The sequence below is a fragment of the Festucalex cinctus genome, chromosome 6 (genome assembly GCF_051991245.1).
Source record: "Festucalex cinctus isolate MCC-2025b chromosome 6, RoL_Fcin_1.0, whole genome shotgun sequence".
Classification (NCBI taxonomy): domain Eukaryota; kingdom Metazoa; phylum Chordata; class Actinopteri; order Syngnathiformes; family Syngnathidae; genus Festucalex; species Festucalex cinctus.
This window is the reverse complement of record NC_135416.1, coordinates 4564636-4592574: the sequence shown is the minus strand read 5'-3', so window position 1 is coordinate 4592574 and position 27939 is coordinate 4564636. Positions and strand designations below refer to the sequence as shown.

General features: G+C 39.1%; 1 protein-coding gene across 7 annotated transcripts; it reads left to right on the top strand.

Annotated features, from left to right (window-relative positions):
• The first annotated feature begins 113 nt into the window (after positions 1-113).
• Positions 114-26391, top strand: ednraa (endothelin receptor type Aa). 7 transcript variants are annotated; one of them, XM_077524778.1, is made up of 9 exons: positions 11245-11519; positions 11634-11707; positions 13110-13592; positions 17662-17789; positions 20716-20914; positions 22109-22261; positions 23248-23381; positions 23504-23612; positions 24454-26391. In XM_077524778.1, exons 3-9 carry the CDS (start codon positions 13155-13157, stop codon positions 24589-24591), a joined length of 1299 nt encoding a protein of 432 aa, XP_077380904.1. In that variant the 5' UTR covers positions 11245-11519; positions 11634-11707; positions 13110-13154; the 3' UTR covers positions 24592-26391. The 7 variants fall into 7 exon arrangements, with proteins under 7 accessions (XP_077380910.1, XP_077380908.1, XP_077380906.1 ...); XM_077524784.1 differs by lacking the exons at positions 11245-11519; positions 11634-11707 and adding an exon at positions 114-132; XM_077524782.1 differs by lacking the exons at positions 11245-11519; positions 11634-11707 and adding an exon at positions 6835-6856.
• The last annotated feature ends 1548 nt before the right edge of the window (positions 26392-27939 follow it).

Below are 27939 nucleotides of genomic sequence, written 5' to 3'. Positions count from 1 at the left end.
AAGAGCGAGGCGACGAGGGGAGGAGAAAAGGAGTTTTTAGGAGGTTAGTCAAAAATACGCAAGAACTTGTACTGCGTTTGGGGAGCAACTCCTGACTGGTGGTCACTGTTATGTTCTCTATCGTCGTTTCAGGTAGGCAGGAATGATGACACGGGTGATAGAACGGCAACTTTTTAATCGGCTCCGGAGCTGAGCAACAAGGCAAAAAAAACAACAACGGACATTTTCAAAACAACGCACGCACACTATGCGTGATGACGTCACACACGTAATTACGTGACGGCGTACATATGAAGAAATTACAGTCGCGATACACTCAAGAAGCCCTAATTGAAACATCTTACATACATACTGCCATTCGTTCTGTGGTTTAACTCAAACTGTGGCGCAAAGGAAGCAAAAGTAGCCTGAAAATACATACACACTGGAACAATCGGCACCGCGCCACAAGGTGGCGCTTTCTTTTCTTTGTTGCCTTTTTGGCGATGAATGTTGGGTTTTTTTGTATTGCCCGGATTTTTCCCTGAACGGTCTTTTAGTAGTGCGAGGTGGCGTCGAGCCTGCTCCTTTTTTTGTTGTTGTTAGTTTAAAATAAATGTTGTTCACGTAAGTTGCTCTCCCTTTTTTTTTTTTTTGCTGCGTCTCCACGCATTACAACACGTAATCACACACACACATACTGGGTGTGTTTTCCTAGCGTAATTAAATCATCCCATGTTCTGTCTATGGGAAGTCCCCGGAGAGGCCCCATACTGACATTCCCCCCCCGCAGGTCAACAGGGTGCATGTTTCCCTTGGACATGCTTCATGAGACCGCTCGCTATATGCAGGACAAACTGCAATTGTGGCGCAAAAGGGGGCAGTTGTCCAGCTCAGACTCTTCCCAAGCAACCCCCGACCATCAACAAGCAACATGGGTCCATGATTAGGGCTCCACGCTGGGTGGCCTCGTCGCATTCACAACTCGCTAGGGGTCATACGAGGGCCCTTTTCATGTGTGCTGCTAATGTATTATTTAAGAGACGGGTAATGACACAGAGAGCTTTGGAGTAACGCCGCACTTTGTTTTTACAGATGGATTTAGAGATACAGCTATTTCTTTGTTAAATGTGGGAATGTAAGTCAGTAAACGGGTTGAGGATTTGACCCAGCATGTTGGGTGAAGATTTTAACCCAACGAGGGGTAAAAAACTACCCACACTGATGTGTTTCAGCTACCAAGAAATGGGTTACCAGGTTATAAATTTAGTTGTGGTTAAAAATAAATACAAATACCAACATTTTCGAAGAAGAAGAAGAAGAAGGCTGCGATTGGCTGACAACCAGTCCAGGGTGTATCCCGCCTACTGCCCAAAGCCAGCTGAGATAGAATCCAACCTGGAGTGAGTCTCCGTAAAGCTCTGATTGTGCCACAAAACATCCCGAAATTTGTTACCAGCTGCGTTTTATTGAAAAACTGCTCTAAGAGGGGTCGGAAAAGTCAACGAGTTGGCGATACCAACCACCCACTAAAACCAAAGTGATAGATTTGTAAAAGTAAGCATTACGTGTGCTGTAATACTTTGTCTTGAGTGAAATTTAACCAAAAAACGTTAGCGAAACTTTTATTCCATTCTATAAGGCTGTTTTAGAACTGTTTGTAAATTGGAGGGGGCGGGGCATCTTTCCAAGAAGCAGCAGTGAGTTGCAAAGCAGATTACATTTTGATTGCGTTTTTTTTTTTTACCATGACACACGCCTGCCTTCGTCTCCCTCTCGGAGTAAACAAGCACAGGAAATGATGTCTGCTCGCCCTGCTACTTTTTCAAAGCAGTTTGGCACCTCGTAAATTTTATGTAAACAAAGTGACTGCGCTTTTGAGTGTTGAACACTTTCCTTCTCTGCGCAAACGCTCACAAACTGAGTCACAAGCAGCGCAGTAAGGACTCGAAGGAAGCCGGGCGCTGTGAAAATCTACTTAGCCTGCAGTTAATGAGGCATACAATGTACAGTGAACAACTTAGTTGGAGGGGCCGTGCCCATTTCCTCAACTTTAATCACCTCACACAGGAAACAGCAGTCAGAGAGCGGCCGACCCGCTATCGCTCTTTCCACACTACGGCCGATTCCGTATCGGACGGCGGCCATCGATGCCAAAATACGCACAACTTGTATTTGATATCATAATTTGAATGCACACAGTGTATGAGCCACAACTTCATAAGGCACAATTTAGCAAATTTCTTTTTCTTTTTTTTTTCTAAAATCTATACTTTTCATCAGTTCACGCTTGTGGGCGTCATTTGTACGAATTCTTGCCCAATCTAAAGTGTTGAAAATGGTTTGTACTCCTTGATGATGCAATATTAATGATGGAAATACCTCATTTTTGGGGTCTCCTGAAAAGTCAGCCATATTTTTGTCAGCGATTATTTTTTAAGCGTTTGTTGTCCCAGCTTAAAAAATTGCTAACATTTCTATTCCTGAAAAAAATTGAAGCCGATTTATAATTTTACTATAAATATCACATACTGAAGATGACCAGATTTTCACATCCTCATCATCATCATTTAAAAAAAATCACTACTTTTACTTTTCGTTGTTGTCACTTAGTGTTAATTTTGTCTGCCATTTTTAAATTCAGTCTCAGTTTTAGTCCAATTTCAGTCACGCTTGTTAGTTTTTTAAAACAGTTAGTCAACCTCATACCATTTTTATTTAGTCCAATTTTAGTCGACTATAAATATAGAATTATAGTTTTTATTTTAGTCCAAGAAAAGGTCATTTTATTTGTCCAGTTTTAGTCAACAAAAACTGTCAACGTTTTCGTCTAGTTGTTGTCAGGATTTTACTTTTTAGTCCAGTCTAGTCTAGTTTTAGTCTGGTGAAAAATGCGTGTTGACCAAATTATTTTTGTTTATTTTTTGTTGACAAAATTAACAATAGACAAATTGATCAATATTTTGTGAAAAGACACGTCAAAATCTCAAAGACGCACGCTCTGAAGCATTAGAAATGATTACATCGTTCCAGTTTAAGTATTCGAAAGTATTCAACCCCCCCAAGATGAAGTGAAGAGCGTCTCAGTGTTGTGTTTCTTCAAGCTTCCTGGATTTAATTTTCAACACAGGTGGGCCCCTTAAGTTCCCTTTGGGCCCTCAGGGTGAAATACGTTTCCCATTAAGAGGGTCAAGGGTCGCTTCGGTGCTTGAGGCCAACCGATCGGGGGGGCGCTTTAGATAGGCGCATCCCGCCAATGGCGGCTAATCAGCGCCATTACCCATCAAAGGTTTTATCTTTTGCTTCGAGTGTGACGGATTTGCACTCCTAAAATGGAGTCGAATTGATAAAGTTTTGTTTGTTTAATCACAGAAAGTCACCCAGAGCATAATTAGTCGTTACAGAGATGTGAGATTGTGACTGTATTATCCCTGAATACACATGGAAGACATGTCACGTTTGATAAATTAGCTCTTTATCGGCGCCACATGCTTTCGAGACTTGTCTCCTTTCACCTTTGACCTCTCCTTACTTACGATAAGCTTTCGAGGGGCCACGTTCGCGGTGCGAGCGGATCCCTGAAGGAGCTTTTACGGACCAGATGAGTCCTTTTGCGTTTGGTAACCGGAATACAAGCACAAGCCAGCGTGGTGGTCTGACGAGACGTCATCAACATTTGAAGAAGTTTGCTTTTAATCAACACGCCTTTGGACCAAACAAAAGAAGAAGAAAAAAACGATGCGTGCATAATTACAGCAAGATGCGACTAATCGAGTCAAGATATCGGCGGATAGCCACACGATGAAGCAATCAAGTAACGTTTACAACAGGCAAAGAAAATCTCAGCTTTTCCTTTTGCTACGACAACCGCAATCCCCCTCGGCGATTCTTTCTACGGCGAACAATCGGCAGACCGCCATGTGTCGAAGGTCACCATTCAAGAACCGCACCAATTCATTTGGGTGTGCTCAAAGGAGTCACACACTACTGCTTGGAACGTACAAAGATATTATTCAACTGTTTTGACACTGAGACCACTTAACTCATTCACTGCCAGCCTAGTAAAAATTGGTCTACAGCAGTGGTGTCCGAACTACGGCCATTTGCGGCCCGCCGTCCATTTTTCAAAAATGTTTGGAGATGGTCAAAGTAAGAAGGGACTTTAACTCATTCACTGCCATTGACGGAAAAAGACGTCAAATGATGCTTTTTTTTTTTTTGCTGGGCTGGCAATGAATGTGTTAAACTATTTGTAACCCGCCTTTTACCCAGCCTCCGGGAACAACAACAACAACAACAACAACAACATTTTAGCGTTACAGGAAGTAGAAAGTACAGGGCCACTCGCTTTTTTGTGTCGGAACTGCCTCCTGAGGGGATAGAAAGTCTTTTTAAGCACAAAGCGATTTCGCTATAGAACCAATATGCCACCATTCAATGCACGTTCCATATCGTTACATGAGAAATGGCCGTTACCACAGGCAACAAAATGTTCTATCCGTCCGCACCACCAAACCCGCCCGTGTTTTTAAAGTAATATAACTACACCGGGCGTCCGTCTACCGTAAACATCGTGAGCAGCTCCTACAGAACAGCGAGGTCTCGCGAGACGGGACTATTCCGAGAATTGCGCCTCAGAAGCGAAACGCTCTTCAATGGAAACGCCGACAAATCGAAATTGCGCTTTATCGAATTAGAAACTTCCAGCTGACGTCACCGCTTAGCTGCCGCTGCGCCTCCCGGAGGGCAAGCATGCCATAACAAATGAATGTTTGAGAGCTTGATTTTTGGTGAGCGTTTTTGTTAAAAGGTGGGAAATATGTCAAATGTCACACAAAAAAAACGCCCCGAGTAGGACACGACATTACTGCGACTCATTAGGCGTTTTTCCACCGCCGGAACTTTTGGAGAACTTTTCAGTTTACTTTGGTAAAATTCAGTTTGGACGTTTTTCCACCACCAACAATTACCAGGGTAATGAAATTCCCCGGGGGGGGTTGGGCTTTCAATGACCACGGCTGACTGGTCAAATTTGGGGGCGTTGTTTTTACATTGGTCGATGACTCACAAAACGGCGATTTGCCACGTAGCGATCATTCATTCGTGTCTGCAGTCTGTTTTTGTCAGTTTTATAGGCAACTCGGTCCTCGCAGCTGTGTTTACAAAAACACCACATTCAAATTGTCTGCAGATGTTTCTTTTTTTTTTTTCCTCCAAAGCTGACACAACCAAAGTTGACCTTTTTATGTTGACAATAACAAATACGGTAGAAAAAACTTCTAGTTCTGAGTATTCCAATGGCATGATGTTGAAATGATAATTTCAATTCGCAAGAGTTCAGTTCGATTCAATTTCGATTTTTCACGGTTCCATTTGAATCACTTCAGTTAAATCTGATATCGATTAATTATGAAACATCAATTATTCGTAAATGTCAAGGACACATGATAAAAACCCTACAAATATTACATTACAAAGTAAATTTTGCAGAGGCAGTAACTGGTCAAATGATTGAATTTATTGATGAAAGTATCACATGTTATAATCACTTAAGTGTTACGCAACATTGACATCAGCAAGGACGAGATGAAAATATTTTCATAACTCCAATTTACTAATTGTAAATATAAACTTAAAAGAGTCTGACTTGTCTTAAAGTGCAATAAGTCAGGACTTTCATAAATGTAAAAATACTGTTAAACTCACGCGAACAGTAAATTTGAAAAAGTCTGACCTGCCGATCCCGATTTTTGCCGATACCGTTTTTTTTTTTTCATTACAAGCAGCGTATACCCTCAAGTGTTCCAATCTTGTTTTATTGGAAAACATTGAACAATATCGGCAAAATAATACAAATGGGTTGTTTAAACTTCACATGAAGTAGTTCTCTCTTTTTAGGGGATCGGCCGATCACCGCCGATAAATCTGCCGGAAATTCGCGCCGATAAATCTGCTGGCCGATCCATCGGTGCACCCCTAGCAAATTTCAAGAAAATAGTAATATACAAAAAATAAAAAATAAATTGGCCATTAAAATTCTATTTTCTTAAGAATGTATGGGAAGAAAAGATATTTAAATAACCGATTCATGGCTTTACGATTCGATATTGATCTCCAAATGGAAAATCGAGTCGATATCAATTATTCGATTTCGATTCGATTTTTTTTTTTTTTTAAACCAAGCCGTATTTTGAAGTCATTTGGCTACTTTCGTAAAGCTTGATTGACATGAAAAAAAAAATCACAAGACTTTTCGACTGAAAAGAAAAAGTTTTCCCAAATTTATGAGAAAAGAACACAGCCAATTCTCCGCTAGCTGTTTTTCATCCGATATCATCATCATTGCTTCCCAGCCTGCTAATTAAAACAGCTTGTTAATATATTGATATTATATCCGAAAAGAAGAGCGAAACGATGCCGTAACAACGCTTAAACTTTTTGTTTGTGCCCCAAATTAATGACGCCTGGCAATATATTGAAATGTCTTCCTTCTGTCACCGCCTGTCACAGTAGAATTGGCCTCAAACCTCCTTTCCCTTCTGTCTTTCTCTTGCTGAACCGCTCTCTGTTCTGTTCCGTTTTTTTTTTGTTTTTTTTCCTTTTCCCCTTCTCGCAAGTGTCCCAGTTTAAGAAATTGCTTACATCCTCTACAGTCTGGGGCTGGCTGGAAATTTCCCATCGGGCATGTACCGATACGCGGAGAAAGAGAAGGGAGCAACGCTTCGACAGATGCCATCAGAGAACAAGCGTGCGAATTACCAGGCAGCCTGCCATCTTGGAGTTCACACGGAATGGCATTAATACGCGATTAGCATCCGAACAACAACAACAACAACATGAAAGCTGTGCCGCGGCGCCGGCGTCGACGGGGGAGCAGGTAAAGGTTTCATCATTTATATATTAATGGCTTCACTAACAAAGAAAAGTTGAAATGTCACGACGATGGAGGGACTTTGGAGAATTAAAAAAAAAAAAAAAAAAAAAAAGAAAGAAAAGGGGGGGGGGGGTAGTAGGCCGTCAGCAAATCACATCCCGATGAATTAAATATTGGCCACTGTTGACCATGACTTATTAAGCAGGCGTGGCATATTCATGAGTACAATTAAAGACGACACGATCCGGTTAATTTTGAATGCCGGTAAATATTGGCATTACCCAATTAAGTCACGTCGGACCACGGCACAAGCGTCCGCAAGTGAACCGTGAACCATACGGGGAAAAAAAAAAAGTTAGAAGCGGCACAACGACGATGATGATGCAGACCACAAAAATCGCCAAACCTTTGCAAAAAAGCCACGACGGAATTGTGAGGCAAATTGGCAAGAGGGAAACAGTTATTGGAATTTTGTTTGCACAGTTTGATGGCACAAGCGTCAATTTAGACGAGAAATTTTAATTTACTTTTAGTTATAGTCTTTTGACTAAAAATCAATTATAGTTTTAGTCACAATTTACCTGATTCACCTGATTTTATTTTAATTTTAATCCAATTTTAGTCGACGAAAAAAAAGAGCAATTTTAGTCGACTAAATTGACCGTTTAGCAGATATTTTATTAAATATTAATTTATATAATTATATTATAATTATAATTAATTAATAATCAATTAATTAATTAAATGTAATGTATTTAATTTATTATTGTTATTATTATTATTATTATTATTATTATTATTATTATTATTATTATTATATTTAATTTAATTAATTAATTAAAAATAATTAGTTAATTATAATTATAACTATAATTAATTATATATTATTATATATTATTATTTTATATTTTAACTGTAGTTTAACATGCAACACACATTTAATTCAACGGTGTCTGTTATTAATCGTTTCCAAGAAACATGTTGAACTGACAGTAATATAACTTGAGTTTTCACTTAAATAAAAAAAAAGTGCAAAATTGCTCGAGATTAATTTTACAGCTGCACAATGAATGTAAACATGTTTGAACATGAAATAAAGTGAACACTGAACAGTTTGAGTGTTTTTTTGTTTGTTTTTTTCCTCCTCCAACCCGCATTTCATTCCTTCTGTTTGGATTGTGTGAATTTTCCTCACTGATTTGTTTTCATTTTCGTTTTTAGTCATTGACGAAATTATCAGTCCATTTTAGTTATCGTTATAAGTCTCAATGAATGGCTTCTATTTCATCTGAAAAAAAAAAAAAAATTATGAGGAAAATTTTTCGGCGACAAAATTATCAATGGCGCCGACTTGAGGAAAGGAGCTGGGAGAGGTGGTGACCAGGATGAATTCTGCCTTGCTTCCCAAGAGTGGGTATAGGTAATGATTTTCTTTCACAAGCTCACAGTACAAAAACAGGATTTGAACAGGGGTGTGTAGACTTTTGATACCCACTGTATGTACATTTATTCTGCCTTATATTTGATGGGACATAATAAAGATGCCATACATATCCAGTTGTATGTGATCGTCTCAACTATTCCACAATTTTTGAAGTGTTTTTTAAAAAGTGTATTTTTCCGATTGCCCTCTTCCTGCTCTCAGCACACGTCCCGATAAATGCTCCATTTCCAAATCCATAATGGACCTGGAAGCACTTTCCTCCCTCCCCGCGTTGCCTTACATTAAACTGTCTTTGCCGATCACTGGGGCGCTTCGTCATGGCTGAGAGCATCATCGGTCTTGATTGTGATTAGCACTTATTTGTATTTTTTTTTTATCTTACAGAGAATGGTCGCAAGTTGCAACCTCATTTTTATTTTTTTTATTTTTTTTATTTTTATAACTGTGTTCAAGAAGCAAATGTAAGTGGGTTATTTTTAGACTACCCTGAGCATGCAGTATATGCAGTCATGTGCTTCAATATACAGTAGATGGATTTGAGTGGTGCTCGGATGAGGTCCGTCATCATAGTCGTGATATTTTGATGCTAAATTGTATTATTTGAATGCAATGATGGACTTTTTGAAAACAATTATTCAGTTTTGTGTTATGCAAAAGAAAAAAAAAAAAAAAAACACACAAAAAGTAAAAGCACCATGTATGTTTTCTACAATTTTTCGCAGTGTTGCATTTTTGACAAAATTCTGATTTCAATTATATACAATAAAATAAGGGCCAAAATGAGGACATTTTTGACTTAACTTTAGCCAACAAATTAGCAGGCAAATGTGTTGTGCGGAATCAATTAAAAAATAAATAAATAAATAATTTGGGGAATTGTTCTGTGTCTATATTTTACTATACATGTATACCAAATCTTCTCCATATGATGAGAATAATTTATATTCTAAAAGAATTGAACACAATCCTTTAGAATATTGCTTCAGGTTATAAGAATAATTTTTGCATTCCCCCCCCCCTATATCTGCAACGACAGTACTTAAAATGTAAAGTAATTTATCGTTAAAAGACACCCAGTGCACTGGTAAAAATTGAGACAAAAAAAAAAAAATGCTATATTGTCTGTTGTGTTTTCGCTAACATATCAGATAAATGCATTTTAAAAAAATATGACCCGACAGGTTGGCCAGCTGATTTAATCAAACATTATTATTAGCACTTTAGAAATCTGCAAAAAATAGCTGATTTTTTTTTTTTTGTTGCTGATTATTTATTATAGTTTTTTTCCTCGCTATATCACATTACAACATAAGACAAGATAATCACGTTCAAGCATTGTAGTATTTTATCTATTGTAAAGTTAAATACTAAATAGGACAAAGATTGTTTTTTAAAAGTATCAATTGTTGTAAGCTTGAAGGGACCAAAAAATACGTTATTTTATTAATTATATACATTTTTTTATTTAATCGGTTGTCAGAATTTATTTCTGCCAAATATCTGAATGGGCCTCCCCAAACAAATCCATATTCATATTTTCTAATGTAAGGTGTTGTATCAATTTGTCTAAATTCCCTCTGCATCTGCTGTCCACGTGTGTAGAAATTAGAAGAAAAAAAAAAGCTCCAAGTAGTGATTCAGACCTTCCACCCACTCAGAACTTTGTAGCGAGTCAGCACAGGAACAATGACAGCTTGAGCTTATTTGGCCCTATCAGTCTATGTACGTGTGTATTCTTGTCTTCTTATCTTTGTGGGGCGCAACCTTTTGACCTCCAACCTATCCATGAAGACAAGTTTCTTCATGTGGACACATAAAGAGCCCAATAGGGTTGATGGAAACTAAAAATGTTGACTTTTGTTGCAGTTTCCTCGCTTTGGTATTGTGAGCATGCGAGTCTAAAACAACATATACTTTTTCAGCTCTAGTTATTTGTATTTACAAATATTTTACAGACATGTCATGCCGTTACACAATGTCAATTCACGTAGCAATTTTGTGCACGTGTGTGTTTTGCCACCCTGTGCGACCACACATCTCGCACATGCCACTTACAGCACTGTTTACAGTAATAAAAGTTGTGAGTGGACTCGAAAGAGCTTCCTTGAATGCTATCAGACTCTTGTCTTTCTATTTTTGTGTGGCACAACCCTCAAAATGTATAATGTATTGAAAATAATAAGTTAGCATACATTTGCTGCAATGAAGAACTGCTTCTGCTTGCAATGAAGACTGCTTTGCTCTGAAGAACCACAACATCTAACGCAGCAGAACGGTTCGAGCCAGTCTGCTGAGGAAGCCTGTTTTCTGTTAAGAAATGATTGCAAACTTGACCGCACGGGTACTCAGCAATCTTCCACTCACACGCACAACACATACATACATCATTCATATTTGGACGGTTGTAGTATCTGGAGTGGTTTCTGCAAGTACTTTAACAGGTGTTGTTTTTCCGGAGATAAACGAGAACAAAACAAGCACTATTTGCAAGGCTCGTCAATGAGCGCGCTTCTCTCTGACCCACTTCCGCGTTTCAGCTGCTTCGTATGTTGTTTGTATGTAATTTTTAGCTGTTATGTAATTTTATTTTATGAGAACTATAGATGGAAACTAGCTTCTATTTTTTTGTCCCTCCCGACCGCCAGGTGGCGGTACTGTAGCGTCAAGGGGAATTCCGTGCTGGTTAGAGCACCGCCAGGTCCAGCACCTGGCGGTCGTTCGGGACTCATAGAACCGAGTTACATTCGTAACTTTCGATTGTGCTAAATCTGGTGTAGCCATCTTTTTAATGTTACTGCACACTGTCCTTTTCATAAACTAAACTTCAAACTTCAAGTCACGTGGCCTTGCGGTCTAAAAATAACATTCGTGCGGCGGTACCCCATTGGAAAATGCGCGCCGCCATCTTGAGCGACGGTACGTAAATTCAAACTGGTCTTTCTGCTATCTTTGTATGGCACAAACATGGAGGACGAGAACCACATAAAACTATAGAATGAGCGTTAGAGCGTGTTCTCATGCGAGTGTATGCCTCGGAGATTAGTTTCGGCAGGCGTTGCCTCCAAGAAGAGTGAAGTGGGAAGCCCCCACCCCCAACCTCACCACCACCTTTCCCATTTCCAAAGGGAGGCCCGGTCTGTTACCAAAGGGAGGTGGAGATTTACTATCCCACCCAGTCAAAGTGTCTCTCTGTTGCTCTTGACACACACTCCACAGGAAACGGTGAGCCATAATGCGCCGGCACCTCGCAGCAGACGGCCGCCTTTGCTCGAAACCAAGAGGGGATCCCGGCTGCGGCTTTGATAGCGCGTTAATTACTCATGTGATGTGATACAGATGTCTGGGGGCTTCAGCTGAAAGTTTGCCTGACGCTTTCCGAGGGGGCCGGGCGGCAGATTTGATAAGAAGCGGTAGGTGAAAAAAAAAAAAAAAAAAAAAAAAAGAAGCCAAAACTGTATTTATTATTGATGCGCAGATCAATTTGCGTGCTGTCACGGGTCCCGGCGGGCGCGGCGCTGATGCTAAACTGTGATGCTACTTGAAGGGCTGGCTGCTAAATCGTTCTTTGTGTACTTGGTGACAGGCGGGACTTTGAAACGGGAACGACTCGGGGGCGAAGGAGACGCGACATGATGCAAAGGGCTTTAACCGTCAGGCTTGACAGCTTTTGAAAACTTTACCTACTCTTTTCACGTGACAAATGACACGGAATCTGTCGCCCCCCCCCCCCAGACATGTTGCATTGATTTTCACGTGAAATAGAGTCATCAAGGAAAATGCCGTTTTAGTTGAAGCTTCAGTGTTTGACAGGTGATTAGCCCAACAAATGGGCAAAAAAAAACTAAATACAAGTTTACATTTGTGATTCGATTTTTCAAACCGATTTTCTTATTGATTTAATAGCGCTGTAAATGAGCAAAGTTATAAATCAGTACAAGTAGGTTTAATCTTAATGCTGATTTGTTGATTCTTTGAATTGTAATAACTTGAATAATTTATGACATTTTATGGAGCATATGGAATCATGTTTTATTGGAGAGATGCATGCACACCCACTCATACCACTGGTGTCAAACTCAAGGCCCGGGGGGCCAAATTCGGGCCGCCACATAATTTTATATGCCCTGATTTTTTTATTTTATTTTTTTAACTATTTCCCTTTTAAAATACAGTAATAGCTTAACAACTCACCCTCGTGTGGCCACATGGGTGATGAGAGGTGCTGGGATACGCTGGGCTAAAATAAACACGGGAATCAGAGCTTTTGATAGGTCCCGTGTTTTTATAGCAATAGAACACAATATTCCGTGGGCCTTGCCAAATCAGTCAAAATCCAGTAAAACAGCCGGGAGCGAACGGGGTTGCTTCTGTGAAAATGGCTGGGAGCGAACGAGTTAAGGATTGTGACCAGATGTATCAAATATGACACAAATCAAAAAGTCAAGTGTGGAAGTTGATTTTCAATTTTTGTTTTTGTTTTTTTTTTGTTCAAAATGTCAAATAAATACTTTACTTACAAAGAATCATAATTTTCTCTCATGGTTCAGGCTTTATATGGTTAAACCCATTTTTTTTTTTTCTGTTTTTGCTCTGTTCTCAGTTTTCTCTCCATCATTCCTTCTCTCAAACCTTATTCCGCCTGACTGCATTTCCAATAAATATCCATCACATAGAAAGAACCACAGAAAGAGCATTTCAAACTGTCCTGTTCACACAAAAAATAATGTTCTGGCATTAAAAGGCATGCAGATGCACTGTTCAGCCGCTTACAACAGAAAATAATAAGCTTTTCTCTTCTTTGTGTTGCCTTAGCGATAAACTGGGGGAGTGGAATCAAAGCGCAGACAGCGTTCCATAATGGGCGACGCAGCCCTGCGTATGCTGCTGCTAATGGCCTGTACGGCGGCCAGAGGAATGTGCCAGATAAACAGCGCCGGAGCTGAGGAGGAGGACGCCGGGCCGGGATATCTCCAGCAGTCGTCCACCCTCCGGCCCAGCCCCGGGCCGGCGGTCCACCCGGGGGCCGCCGCGGTTTGGGCCAACGCCACGGTGGTGAGGAGGCCCGTGCCGCCGCCCATGTGCTCGGTGACCACCTCCATCAACGGCTACTTCAAGTACATCAACACACTGATCTCCGTGCTGGTGTTCGTGGTGGGCCTGGTGGGCAACGCCACCCTGCTGAGGATCATCTACCAGCACAAGTGCATGAGGAACGGGCCCAACGCCCTCATCGCCAGCCTGGCGCTCGGGGACCTCATCTACATCGTCATCGTCATTCCCATCAACGTGTATAAGGTAGAGTCGGCGGCACGTTCGTCTGGTTGCTTTCATGGCGGACTACAGCAGCATGAAAATATTTACCGTTGAGGACATTTTTAAATTTGAAAAGCTCCCTTGACGATTAATGGATTATCAAAAACAATTAGTGATTGATTTTTCAATCTATTAGTTGATGATTAATTGATTATCGTGGCATCGCTAAGTGTACAAATTTGGTAACTTCTGAGGACGGAAGAGACAAATTATCTCAAGGCGGGAAGCTGCAACGGTTGCATTAAACGTTTTAATTCTCTGGAGTAGGGATAGACCAATTATCGGCGCCAATATTTTGACGAATATCGGCATCGGCCATCAGTTCAGGGGGGTGGGGAGATCTAATTATTTAAATTTTGATATATGCTTCCATGGGAACTCTTTGCACCTTCTGCCTTTGTATGAAATTTAAACTAGAACAGTACAATTTTAATATTTCAGATAATTTGAAAAAATAAAATAAAATACTGTAGCAAACAATAGAGAGCTATTAAGTTTTTATTTAATTTTGTAGACATACTACTGCCCCTGGAAGATTCCTGAACTTTTTGTTAGATTTGTAAAACAAATATGTCTATTGATTAATATTTAAAAAAATAATAATAATAATAATAATAAAAAAAATGCCAATATTTTACTAACCCTAAAAGTTGTTCAATAAACATATTCTTTAAAAAAAAATAGCTGGAGTTTGTATATTTTTCAGCTCCAAATATCGATTATCGGCATCCATGACTACCAAAAGTTGGTATCGGCCCTGAAAAAAATCATATCAGAATATCATATCACATCAAGACCGAAATTACACAACTAAGTCAATCTTGTGAGTTGTTTAAACGAGTACAGACGGGAAAGGCGGGATAGGGCGCAAATAGACGGGAAAGCGCAATCAGTTATCTCGTCCCCGCCCCCCTCGTGTGGCCACATGGGTGATGAGAGGTGCTGGGATACGCTGGGCTAAAATAAACACGGGAATCAGAGCTTCGGCTGCACATGCGTGTCCCCTTGGGCTGACCTGGGACATTACTCACTATCCTTATCTGGAGGCCTTATGAAAATAGCCAGCAAGATAAATCACTTTTTTTACCCAAAAAAAAAAGAAAAAAGAAATGGTTTGTTTATCCCTCAGGCCTCGTTTTATTTTACTATCCTTTCAGTTTGTTAGTAACAGTAACAGTATTTATTCATGTTTCTTTTTTTTACTTAGAAAATAACCACAAAACTAGCATTCGAAATTACCTTGACATTGACGCTAGTTTTGTTAGCTCATCTATAGTGTTTTGTATTGTGCGTTAGCATTAAGCTAATGGACTTGTACAAGATAAAGTTAATGTGGTGTATTTAAATACACACCGTGTAATTCTCTTTTAGTTATGAAGTAAATTTCAACCGGATTTGGCACTAAAACATCTTGAAGCAAGTATTTGGCCTCTTCAAAAAAAAAAAAAAAAACTTCACTATTTGCCAAACTGCTGCTTGTTATGTAGTTTGTTGCCACCATGTAGTGCCTATAATTAAAATTGTTATTTCACTAAGTTAAAAAAAAAAAATCAGCTGAGTGACATATCTAAAAAAATGTCGACGTCTGGTCATTACCTCTCAGCCATTTAAAACTCCGCTTTTGGAACATAAAAAAGGCTACATGAAATTGTCCAAAAACAGGTTCATTATGTAATCAGGTAGAAAACATTAAAAAAAAAAAAAAGAAAGAAAAAAACAAAACAAAATGAAACAGGAAGTACTGTATTTCAGTACAACCTAGTTTGTGTTGAAAATTATTTTTATATCATTTGTTGTAATCCTGCTTTTTACGCCTTCACAAAGTGACAGCTGTTGGTAAATTTTAGAATATACATCAATAGGTCAAGAATTATTGATTTTTATTGTGAGATAAGTTAGTTTGGGAAAAAAAATGTGATTTGTTTGTTTAAGAGATCGGTGCAAACTATTTGTATGATATTTTTTTGTTCTCCATTACTCTTGCCCTAATGTATTATACAAGTTTACATGTGCTTGTATTATATTAAAAGGCTAGACTTTCAAAACAAGTTCAGAGTATCGGACAGTATATCACTGATATATTTCAAAAGCTGTCATTGGAAATAACAAAACAAAAATCCCCTCCCTTGGGAAATGTTCAAATGTTTCAAAAAGGGAACAAAAAATGGCCAACACAGAGGTCCGAAGGTTAACACTTTCAGGGTGATAAACGCATCACAAAGTGTCACAGTGACTCTTTAGGGAAAAGGAAGCGGGCAATGGTCAAACAGTGACGCAGTGGCCACTTTAAAGACTCTTCCATGTCCTCTTCCTTGGAGTTGTAAGCCCAAAATAGTCAAGGCAGACCTGAGTGCCTTTCCTCTCGCCTGTGGGAAAACTTAAACAGCTGGCGTAAACAATAGAAGGATCCAGGAAGCTACAACGCGGGGGCTCTTCCTTTATCTTAGCCTAGCTAATGCATCTCGTATCCCGCTGAAGGGAAAAGTGCCAAGACGACATACACACAGTACGCATTTCCACCGTCTTCCCTCGCAAGCTGGGCTGGCCTTTAAGAGCACCATGTGATTTTGGAACAGGATGCGTTGGCTATCAAATGAGACTTTAAAAGTCGGCACGGTAATGGGAGAATGCACGGGGAAGCTATTATGCTTCCAGGAAGAGGAAAATAGCGGACAATGGGTTAGTTTTGGATTTTCATTAGTTAGTAATTTCGCTTTGTTTGTTTTTTTTAAGTTAATTTTAGAGCAACAGAGCAAGTTTTTTTTTTAACTGCTTCATTTTTGTTTAGTTTTTGTTTTAGTATTAGATTTCGTTTTTTAACGTACAGCATTTTGTTAAGCATTTGTTTTTTATTTCATTCGTTTTTGAATATTTTTTTTAAGTAAAATATTTTAGATTGACTTTTTTTCAACGAAATTAACCAACCACTTCCAATGGGAACACTTTGTACACAATGTTTGGAAAGAGATGCTGCGCTGTTATTGGCCAGTCAAGTCAGTCATCATTTGTATTACTAGTGGTTGGTTCATTTTGTTGACTATTTAGTGGGGACGCAACGATATCCAAACATTACGATACGATATTATCACAATATGAAGGTCACAATACGATAATTATGACGATCTTGTGGGGAGGTTGGTGATACAAAAAATGTCACAAATTGTAAAAAAAACAACAACAACACAATATTGTGCTTTTTTTGCATTACAGCAATGCATATAAACAACCTACAATCTCTAATAAAACTTAATATTGAGGAACTTACTTGCTAATGAAAGCACGTATAGAATTCCTCCACATATTGACTCGGTTCACAAGCATATTACGCGCACCCTTCATCTGACCATTATCATGGATTTTAAACATAAAAGGGCCAAAACATGCCTTGTGAAAATTAAACTGCACTAAAAAAAAAAAAACTAGCCACCAGGGGGTGCTAGAACTGCACAAATGGAAATCAAACTGACTTTTTTTTTTTTTAACAGATGTGCTTCTTTTAATACTGTGACATGACGACGACGATATATTGTGGCAGTTTCAATATCGCGATATCACGATATTGCCGGTATCGTTACATCCCTACTATTTAGACTATTTACTGAACATGCATGTTTTTGGAATGTGGGAGAACGCTGGAGTACACTGAGAAAACCCACACAAGCGTGAGGAAGACATGCAAACTCCGCATAGGAATGAGATTCAAACCCAGACCCTCTCAACTGTAAGGCAGACATATTGACCACTAGTCCACTGCACTTCCTGTATTTTGGCCGAATTATTTTTAATCTGTCCATTCAATGTCTGGCTCTTAAAAACAAAACAAAACAAAAAACACATACTTTCCAGGTGTTATTGACATCAAAGCTGCACTCTCATTGGCTGGTCAACATGTCAGTCATCACATGAAGGTACCAGTGATTGGCTTGACAGCATTGCTTTCTTTCTTTCATCTCATCCAACATCCTGACTGGTCCAAAGTTTTTGGGGATCCGTGAATGTCACACATTTCTCGTCAATTCATGTCACTGTAATTTGTGTTTTTCTCTTGCAGCTACTGGCATCACGGTGGCCATTTTACTACAACGCCTTTGGACTGTTCCTCTGCAAGCTGGTTCCCTTCTTGCAGAAAGCCTCAGTGGGCATAACTGTCCTGAATCTGTGCGCCCTCAGCGTTGACAGGTCAGTGCTTAGTTTAACTTACATGAACGCTAATGGGCTCGGAAAAATGAGAGGTTTTTTTGTGTTTAGTGACAGGGAGCTGCAGAAATGACTGAGGACACTGTAATTTACAGTACATGCTAAGCAAGTACAACAGCCAAGGCCTAGCAAGTCCTGATATGTCCACAAGGTCCAAAAGTACATTTTTTTTTAACACTTTACTAGACATTGTCAAATATTTTTTTGCAGAAAAACAAATGAGAATGTGATTGCTAACAAGCTAGCCTTCCCTGGAATTCTCACCATGGAATTCTATAATTCTACACATTGTGTCATTGGGGGAGAGAAAAAAAATACAAAATGTGAAGGGCAACACTACTACTTTTATATATATATATATATATATATATATATATATATATATATATATATATATATAGAAAATATTTTCTTTGATTATTTTAAAACTTAAATGGGTCAGTTTGACCCACATGTCACAGGAGGATTAAAGATTATGCTATTTTATTTATAAATATATATATATATATATATATATATATATATATATATTTTTTTTTTTTTTTATTAGATTATCACTTTATAGAGGAACCTTGGACCAATTGTGCATTATCATGTGCGGGATGATTTATGATTGTTTTGTTTGTTTGAAACTTCTATTACAGATTAATGGGTCACTATTTTGGCAACATTAAGTACATTAAATATGTATTGCGGATGTAACGTATAGCATGGAAAGCGGCCCTAAGAGCGAACGCGTTGAGGTCAAGTTCCTCTCCGCTCGTGGTCGTTAATAGAAAATCCCCCCCCCCCCCCCCCCCCCTCCCCCGATGGAAAAAATAATGACGGCCGAGTGCGGCAGACACAACTGGCAAGATAAGAGGCTCTCTCTCTGAGGCTCTCATTTAATGACCTTCTATTATGGGAAACAGAGATGATGCGTTTGAGAGCTTGTTTTTGCAAAAGATGGTTCGATAAAAAAAAGATGAAGGGGGTTAGTTTAAGGTCAGGGTTATTGTAAGTCCCCAGGAAATTAAAGATGGAGTCGCTAATGTAATGTGAACACACATGCTGTACTTGATTTGATTTTTCATAAATCTCTACTCGGGTATTTATTTGTCTAATATTTTACTTTCATTTATGTTTGAGAACTGATATCTGTACTTTCTGTTTATTTTGTCAAACAAGGTTGGTTAAGCTTTTCAACATTTGTGGTTAACCTCAACTTAAAAAAAAAGATATGAAGAGAGATGGAAAGTCAAACATGGCTGAGATTTTGTTGGATTGATTGGTTGATTGAGATGTTTGGGACTTGTAAGGCATAATGGGAACCAGTGAGCATTAACGAAGGCGCAAGGGATTCTGAGAAACGAGATATTCCCCAACCACAGTCTTACTGAAGAGAAGTATCCAGTGTTGTCGGCTAGAAGAATGATTTATGGTCAAGTCAAGTTAAGTTAAGTTTATTTATAGAACATAATTAGGGTGACAGCAGTTGATCAAAGTGCTTTACACAGGATAAAAACAATTGAAGCACATAAAACAAGGTTTAAATACATAAAATGACAGTGATAACTATCATATGTATTGTAATGGTGAATATGTAGTGTAAAAACACCTGCTTTTGGTCTGTCTAAACAGAAACAAAAACACATTCATGTAAGATGTAGTTTTCAGTTGTTCTCACTAACTAATTTAGCATTTTTTGGTAGTCAGTTCACGTTAGCAAAACTCTGGGAACATGTTAGCATAGAGGCCCTAGCCAATGCTAGCTAGTCTTTTTTTCCCCTTCAGTACGATTGACAAAAGTGGGAAAATATGTTTAGTTTTTAGTCTTGTTTCCCCCCTGTTGTGCCAAGTTATCAAAACACATACTGTATATAATTGATAGTAAAAAATAAATGTTTATGTTTGTACTTAGTATTTCAGACTCAGACTCTGTACTTTTTTACTTTTACCAAAGTAGGCCTTCAGGATTCGAATCAGTATGTTTACCAATCTTTTCGTACACAAATATCTGTACTTCTATGTTTCAATATTAGAGGATGACGGAAAAAAGGGACGGATTCGTTTAGCGCTTCGTCAAATATACATGCCGCCATGTTGTCGAACAGAGAGATTCAAATGCGCCATGAAAAATATATTGTTTTGTCCATGAAATCTTGATGCGTGATTTTACTAAAACATTTTCGACAAGCGCTTTTCTATTAATGAAACAAACAAGCAAACAAGCCGACGGGCGGACTACCCCCCCTTCTCCACCAAAGACGGAGGCCGGGGTCTGTTCGGCGGCGTCACGTAGATAAATATTAGATATTTTAAATAAACAATTGATCATCTCTCCACATGGATTCTTGAAAGTTTGATGGGGCCATGCTGACTCGACAGTTTATGGTGCTGCTGCTTAGTGCGCTGGCATTTAGAGAGAGAGTGAGACAAAATCTGTTAGCTATATCAAGACTACGGAGACATTGAATGACTTACAATTACCTAAATCTATGGATGAATTGGTATATGGAGTGATGGGTAAATCTGAATATGGATATAACTGTGGATATGGCTTAAAAATATTAGAGAGAGAGAGAGAACAGAGCTCTTTAGCTAGCAAAATAGCTCGAGTTAGCTTTATTTTTAGCGAGCTTGATAGTTAGCACAACAGCTACCTACTGTACTGTATATAGAAAAGTAGAGATAACTAGTTGCAAAGATTGCTAACTTCAAGGATAGCATACCAAGCACACCAATACGATAGCAACATGGCGCCAAAACCCTGACTAATAGCAAAGCAGTACTTTGGTGGCAAGGAAATGTGCTGAAATGACAATTTGACTGAGAAACAAGCTTTGAATGTCAGGAAGGTGCTAAAATCAGCCTGTGTTGTTCATGAAAGAAGTTTTTTTTTTTCTCTCCGTTTCTTCCCGTATGGCAGGTACAGAGCCGTCGCATCTTGGAGTCGAGTGCAGGGCGTCGGGATCCCACTTTTCACCGTCATGGAGATCCTCTCCATTTGGGTCCTGTCGATGGTGCTGGCCATCCCGGAAGCTGTGGGCTTCGACATGGTCAGCTTCAACTACCGGAACGAAAGCCTGCGCACCTGCATGCTGCACCCCAAGTCCGATTTCATGGTGGTAGGTCCCACTTTTATCTTTTTTGACTGTTTGGTTATGACTCTGGGCCAAGATTGTGCTTCGTCATCAAGAAATTGTCAAAAGAGTTTCGTTTTGACTAGACAAAACATTTAAAAAGAAGATAAAAAGCACACCTGCCCGCATGTATTGACTGTTTGGATTTGGGGGGAGAAAGGGAAATCCACAGACTCTACAGTGCTTAGTTTTGGAGTTGATTGTAGGTTGTTGTCACCCCCTCCTCCTCTCACTCCAAGGACATAATTGATTACAGGTTGAGTACAAGACCTGAAACCTGAAACCACAAAAACCTGAGGCCAAGTGCAGATTTAATCCATATGCAACCTAATGGAGTAATCACTCTCAGACAGTAGAAACAACATACCGGCGTCTTAGTAAAAAAAAAACAAAAAAAACAAAAAAAAACATAAGGCACTAGTGGGAAGTAATGAAGCACAAAGACTTAATTACTGTACTTAAGTAGAGTTCTCAGCTATATGTCCTTGACGTATGTGTTCATTTGTGTGTTGACTTTTTAATTTTATTCCCTACATTTGAATACAGTTCTGTACTTTGTATTTGTTACTCTATCAATATAGGCTCGGCACTTTTTTCAACCTCCACAGATGACAGGATGTAAAAAAGATGTAAATTGAGAGAGGTAAAGTCAACAACGGCTGAGCTCTTGATTGATTGACTGATCGAGCTCTTGGGGACTAACGGAAAAAAACGAGGACTGCATTTGTTGCCATGTCAATGTAGTCAACCGAGGATCTGCATGAGGGATCAGTAGTGTAACTTACACTACATGTTAGCATATTCGGACTGTTTCTTTAACCAGATTTCCAATTCAACACATACTAGCTACTTGGCTAGCTAGCTGGTCCAAAAATAACAATAAAATATTGTTGTCATGTTATGAGATAAATATTGATTCTGAACAACTCAAGATGATGTACAGTTCCTTTCTCAATATTATTGATAACTGTTATGTGATCAAAGTGGTATTAATAGGGGGATTAAGTCGAGAAAATCCCCATTAAAGACCTAGGTAACAAATGCACAACCACTGCCAAAATATATTTTTTAACACAACTACCCGTACTTCTACTTATATACAGAGTGGGAGCATTTTTGCCTCCTTTGGTAGTATGACTATGAAAAAAAAAATATCTCAGACGAATGTTTCCTTCCTAGTTCTACAAGGATGCCAAGGACTGGTGGCTGTTCGGTTTCTACTTCTGCGTACCGCTGACCTGCACCGCCATCTTCTATACCCTGATGACCTGCGAAATGCTCAACAACAGGAACGGCAACCTGCGCATCGCTCTGAGCGAGCACCTCAAACAGGTTGGAGGGATTCATTCCAAAGCGTCCAACATCGTTTATGCCTTCCCCTTAAAAGTATGCAGAGGTTAGAATTCAGTAAAACGGTGTTTCCAAACCTACCATTCGTTTCTATGTTTTAAGGCTTTGTTTAGGTCAAGTGGTTAAATTTCTTCACACAAGGTAAATATTTAAAAACCCCAAGTGGAACAAATGCATCACGGGAGAGCAAGAACGTAAATAGGAAGTAGGTTTGGTGTACAGTGAGCACACGGATAGCTTGAGAGATGACTTGCTGAATAACTAGCTTGGTCGTTAGCAAAGTAGATAGCAAGCTACATAGCTTGGGAGACGGCTTGAAGAATAGCTAGCACGGTAGTTTGCTATGCTGGAGGGACGGACTGATGGACAGATAGCGACAGAGAGGTAGAAAGATAAGAAAATCTCGAATATTGCTTGATAGAATAGGAAGAACGCTAGTTAGCATGATAGATAGTTCTTGAGAGCTCCACGGGTAGCACGAGTGTTAACATCATAGCTTGATACTTCAAGAGATTGCTGGCATGACAACACAACATAACAGCACAATAAATAGATGAGAAGATAGATACAGTAGATGCCCACTGAGAGAGCTATCTGGATCATTAGTATGACATACGGCGGAATAGATCAACAGCGAGAGATACGCTGTGAAATAGCTAGCATGACAGTTAGCACAATAGACAAATATAGCTACAGTACCAAGATATATCATCTAGAAAATAAATAAATGATAAACCAAAGGCAAATATGTATTTGATTAGCCAATAATAATGTTTGAATAACACTTTGGACAACATCTTGGGAAAATAAAACGTTAGATTATCAAAGTACCGGAATGTTTTAACGAAGAACTCTTAATGGACTGTTTGCTCTCTGGCATCCTTGGTGTATTAACAGACCTCTCTGCTCTAATGGGAAAACCTCGTGTTTTTTTAATTTATTTATTCATTTTTTTCGCCTCGCTGCAGAGAAGGGAAGTGGCCAAGGCCGTCTTCTGCCTGGTCCTCATTTTCGCCCTCTGCTGGTTTCCGCTTCATCTCAGCAGAATCCTGAAGAAGATGGTTTACTACCAGAATGACGAGACGCGCTGCGAGCTGTTCAAGTGAGTCGGAGAGCACACAATGTTCAAATATTCAACTTTTTTCTTTCTTTTTTTTTTTTGCTTTGTATACTTGCAGCTGAAGCTTATCTTATGTTTTTTTTTTTTTGTTACTATATTTCCAGCTTCCTTTTAGTCATGGACTACCTAAGCATCAACCTGGCAACAATCAACTCCTGCATCAACCCCATCATCCTCTACTTTGTCAGCAAAAAGTTCAAAAATTGCTTTAAGGTGAAGTATTTACCGTATTTTCCGCATTATAAGGCGCACCTTCAATGAATGACATATTTTCAAACTTTTTCCATATATAAGGCGCTACAGTAGAGGCTGTGGTTACGTTATGCATCCATTAGATGGTGCTGCGCTAAAGGGAATGTCAACAAAACAGTCAGATAGGTCAGTCAAACTTTATTAATAGAATACAAACCAGCTTTCTGACAACTCCATTCACTCCCGAAATGAATTAAACAGCTGTTTTATTATTTTCCTCTGAGGTAAAGTATTAGTATTAGCCAGCAATCCAAAATGGCGGGATCTTCTGCCGATCGTGCAGGGTCACCAATAGCGTATTGACAGCGAGACCTGTTGCGGCTCAATATTAATCCATATATAAGGCGCATGATGGGCAGCTTTTGAAAGAATTGAAGGCTTTTAGGGTGCACCTTATAGTGCGGAAAATACGGTAAGTCAGATCAAATTTCGATTTGGGCTCCATCCTTTGGTAAACTCCAGCTCACATTTTCAAAAGGTGAACCGTTTGTCCAAAATAACCTCATTTTTTTTTTGTCATTTTCAAATTGTGTAAAAGTAAACGCTTCCTAAGAGGCAAACGTAAACCATGTGTTAAGCTCAAGCTCATGAAGTTTGACACGGAGATAATGACGTTACATCTGCGACACGTACGATATTTAGGAATTTGAAATTGGTTTCAAACTGCTGAGAACTGTTAAAAGATGGGCTGGAGACAAAACATGCCTCGAGGCAGGCCGAGCCCAAGACACTGACAAGACCTCTTTGCAAAACGCCCCTTTTGCGAAAACTCTCCTTTCCTCTCTCCACATGTTCCCCGCAGTCGTGTTTATGTTGCTGGTGCTACTCGGACAGCCAGCTGAGCAGCATCGGAGCAATGAACGGCACCAGCGTCCAGTGCAAAAGCCCCGAGCCCAACAACCTGCACACCGACCGAAGCCTGCGGAAAGACAGCGACTGAACAATCGGCACTCTATTATAAACAGTTAGCTTTCCCAAATATATGCATTATTGTGACACTTTTTTTCAAACATCTAAAAGGACTACTGATACCGCCTTGCATGAACCTGGCAGAGGCACCTAGAAAAAAAATAATAATGGCTTCAAAGTAACGGACAAGTTGCCTAGAGGACTTCAAGTCACGGGATGCGATTGAACTGTGAATTAATCGTCACCATTCCAGTAAAAAAAAAAAAAAGGGCAGCACGATGCCACACGATGGAAAAGAAGACAACCAGCTGTCAGAGGAAATGACGGCAAACGAGCGCTCGCGTCCATCCCAGGGGTCGGGGGGAAAACAGGAAAGCGTGTTAGTGACGATTAATTCTCCATCGAACACGCCCGTGGATGTACTCATTATTCATTTAGCCTCATTGTGTCATCAACTTTTGAGCTTAAAGTCGCTCGGCATCTTTGAATATTTCACGAACGAATGGTCACAGAGAGTACATAGGAAAAAAAAAAAAAGTTCCTCTCGAAGCAATGTGACGGTGACAGGATATTTACGATATTTACAGTATGCTCACGTAATCTACGAAACATGTACCTGTATGTCCACTTTTATAAAGTGCTTTACTAGGCAGTAATAGTCAATATTAATCAATGACAAAGACCATTGCATATTCACGGTCGCAAATTTTGGTCACGTGACCAAAGTTGGCAAAATTTGATGGTTGGAGTATATACCTGATTACTCACAGATTTTCACTATTCTGGTGATGACTGCAGTCATACAGTAGATTGCAACTCATTTGTGCTAAATGAATAATTGTTTTCATTATCAAGTAATGACTTACCTATTCGTGAATGAGCACATTTTCGATTGGTTTCCTTGCTGTGAGAAGGTTCTACGTATTTGGCGAAGTACAATACAGTAAGCTTCATGCTAACGTAGCTTAGCCTGTGATTGAAAACAGCTTGCCAAGCTCTGTCCAACATTCCAATTCTTGCCAAAAAAATATATATTTAATTGGAAAATATTCATATTTGATAGCCTGTGTGTACTTCCAGGCAGATTTTGCTCCACCAACCAAGCAAACTCTCTCGCTAACTACCCATTACGCTCAGGTAGCAGCTAGTTAGCCGCAACAAACGGAAAGATAGCATCGCCATTTACTTTGTGTGAATACAAAGTACAGATTATCTTGTATTTCCTCATTTACATCCTGAAAATTCACCCGAAAACCAAATACAAACACTTTTTTTCGTGAGTACTGGATACTTTAATTTTGTAAGTGTGTTCTAAGAGTGATGTGTTTATCTTTAGTCGGGAGTGTTTTGCACTGTGTACAGAAGGACCGTCCAAATATGTACAGATGCTGCCATTGCTAACACTGTTAGCATCACTTTCTTACCCCCCCCCCCAATAAATCTAGGTCCAGCGCAAGTTTATTTCTCCAGCCCGTGCTGATATCGGCTCCTCAGGGGGAGTCACAAGGAGGGCTGTTGTTTCCCCATTCGGCATCTGTGAGAAAAAGACGTCTGGGAGTGATTTGCGAGCACAAGCTGACCCGCTGTGACCGAGCGAGGCCCTAAAGGCTTCCTGATCCTCCGTTCGCAGAGGATGTGGGAATTTGAGACACGTCACTCGATTGTCATATGTTGCCAAAAACAGGATCAATGGGGGGGCTCGAGATTTTGTTGTTTCTCAGCTCAACGTGGCACGGATGTATCCATTTTAAAAACGATGACAAATTTGTTATGTTCAGATGTTACTGCAAAAATATTGCAATAATGTACTTTAAATGTTCCTTAATTTTCATAGTATTTTTTTTTTCCTGAAAACGGTGATAATGCTCACATACATTTGTGAATGCAAATTTTCAATATTTTAATTTTATTTATTTTCGTAAAACTGTTTCTCATAACTACAAGCTACACTTTTGTGTAAAATGATGCCATTCTGGTTCGTTTATGTCGTATCTATAATTTATTTTCATAGACTGGTAGATGTAAATTGCATCACGAGTGCAACATTCCATACACGTTTTGACTTTTATGACATTTTTTCACACAACTAGTGATAATTTTGTAAACAAAAACTAAAAAATATTTTCGTCAGCGCACATTTTTCACCGGACTAAAACTAGACTAGACTAAAACCCCCATTAATAAACAATAACTACGACCAAATCTATGGACATTTTAGTTCATAAAAACAAGATGAAAATTACATGATTTTGTTTAAAAAAAAAAAAAAAAAAGCCAACGGCTTTAACATTTCAACATTAATGTTAATCCGACCGCTAACTAATGCTTGCTAACTTACTAGCTTATAGCATAGGTAAAATGATTTTACTGACTAACATTGACAGTTTATGTTGACTAAAACTAGACAAATAAAATTATGTTTTCTTGGACTAAAATAAAGACTAAAATGCTAGATTTATAGATGACTAAAAATAGACTAAATAAAAATGACTCATAAAAACTAACAAATGTGAAACTGGACTAAAACAGAAACTAAATTAAAAATGCTGAATAAAATTAACACTACTCATGACACAAAATCTCAACTTCTTTTACGTTGGCGTTTGTGAAGAGAAACTGACGTAAGAGTGCACAAATCCCACCAAAAAGGCCTACGTATAGCAGCCATATTAAGATGAATACGTCATTGTTTAAGTACTGTAGACTTATGCAGTCCTCAAACAAAACAGGGCCGCACTTTGGCTCATACACCAACTATGAAATCAGACTCCTCCTTTGTCGTGCATTCTTATTATCAGCACCATATTCCCCAACTGTGAGGCACAATCTGCATGAAAGGAACATAAAACAAAAAAAATGGGATGGACGCCACATCCTCTAAGCTAAAACACCTTTCGGCTGTGATTAAACGCCACATATGTTTATCCACCCTAACCCTCGTGGCTTTACCCTGCCCGACCGTCCCTCGTGCGACTTGTGGCAAAGATGATATCTTATTCATAAAAAGCCAAAAGGAGAAAGTCAAACATTCATGAACAATCTGTCTGGAAACAACCGGGTTGGGGTTGGGGCGAGGGGGGTTTGGGGGGGTGCAACGGGGTAGAAAAGTTCTGCTTCTCGTGAAGACAAACATACAAGAACCTTGAAAGTCATACAATTTGTAATTTGATGGCATTTATGCTGGAAAATGCAACTTTATTAATTATAATGGCACTTTTTGACTATATTGTCATGTTACAACTTTATTATGGGGGAGGGGGGGGGGGGGGGGTAATAAATTGTACCCATTTGTCTGGCATAGTACACATTCTTACAACTTGATTTTGTAAAATTATAGCCTTTTTTTTCTGTAAATTACAACACATTTTGCTGATGAAAA

Coding starts and splice junctions, on each gene's coding strand:
- ednraa (XM_077524784.1), top strand. CDS start 13,155: ATGGGCGACGCAGCCCTGCGTATGCTGCTGCTAATGGCCTGTACGGCG. Junction 13,593..17,661: donor TTCCCATCAACGTGTATAAG/GTAGAGTCGGCG, acceptor TTTCTCTTGCAG/CTACTGGCATCACGGTGGCC. Junction 17,790..20,715: donor TGCGCCCTCAGCGTTGACAG/GTCAGTGCTTAG, acceptor CCCGTATGGCAG/GTACAGAGCCGTCGCATCTT.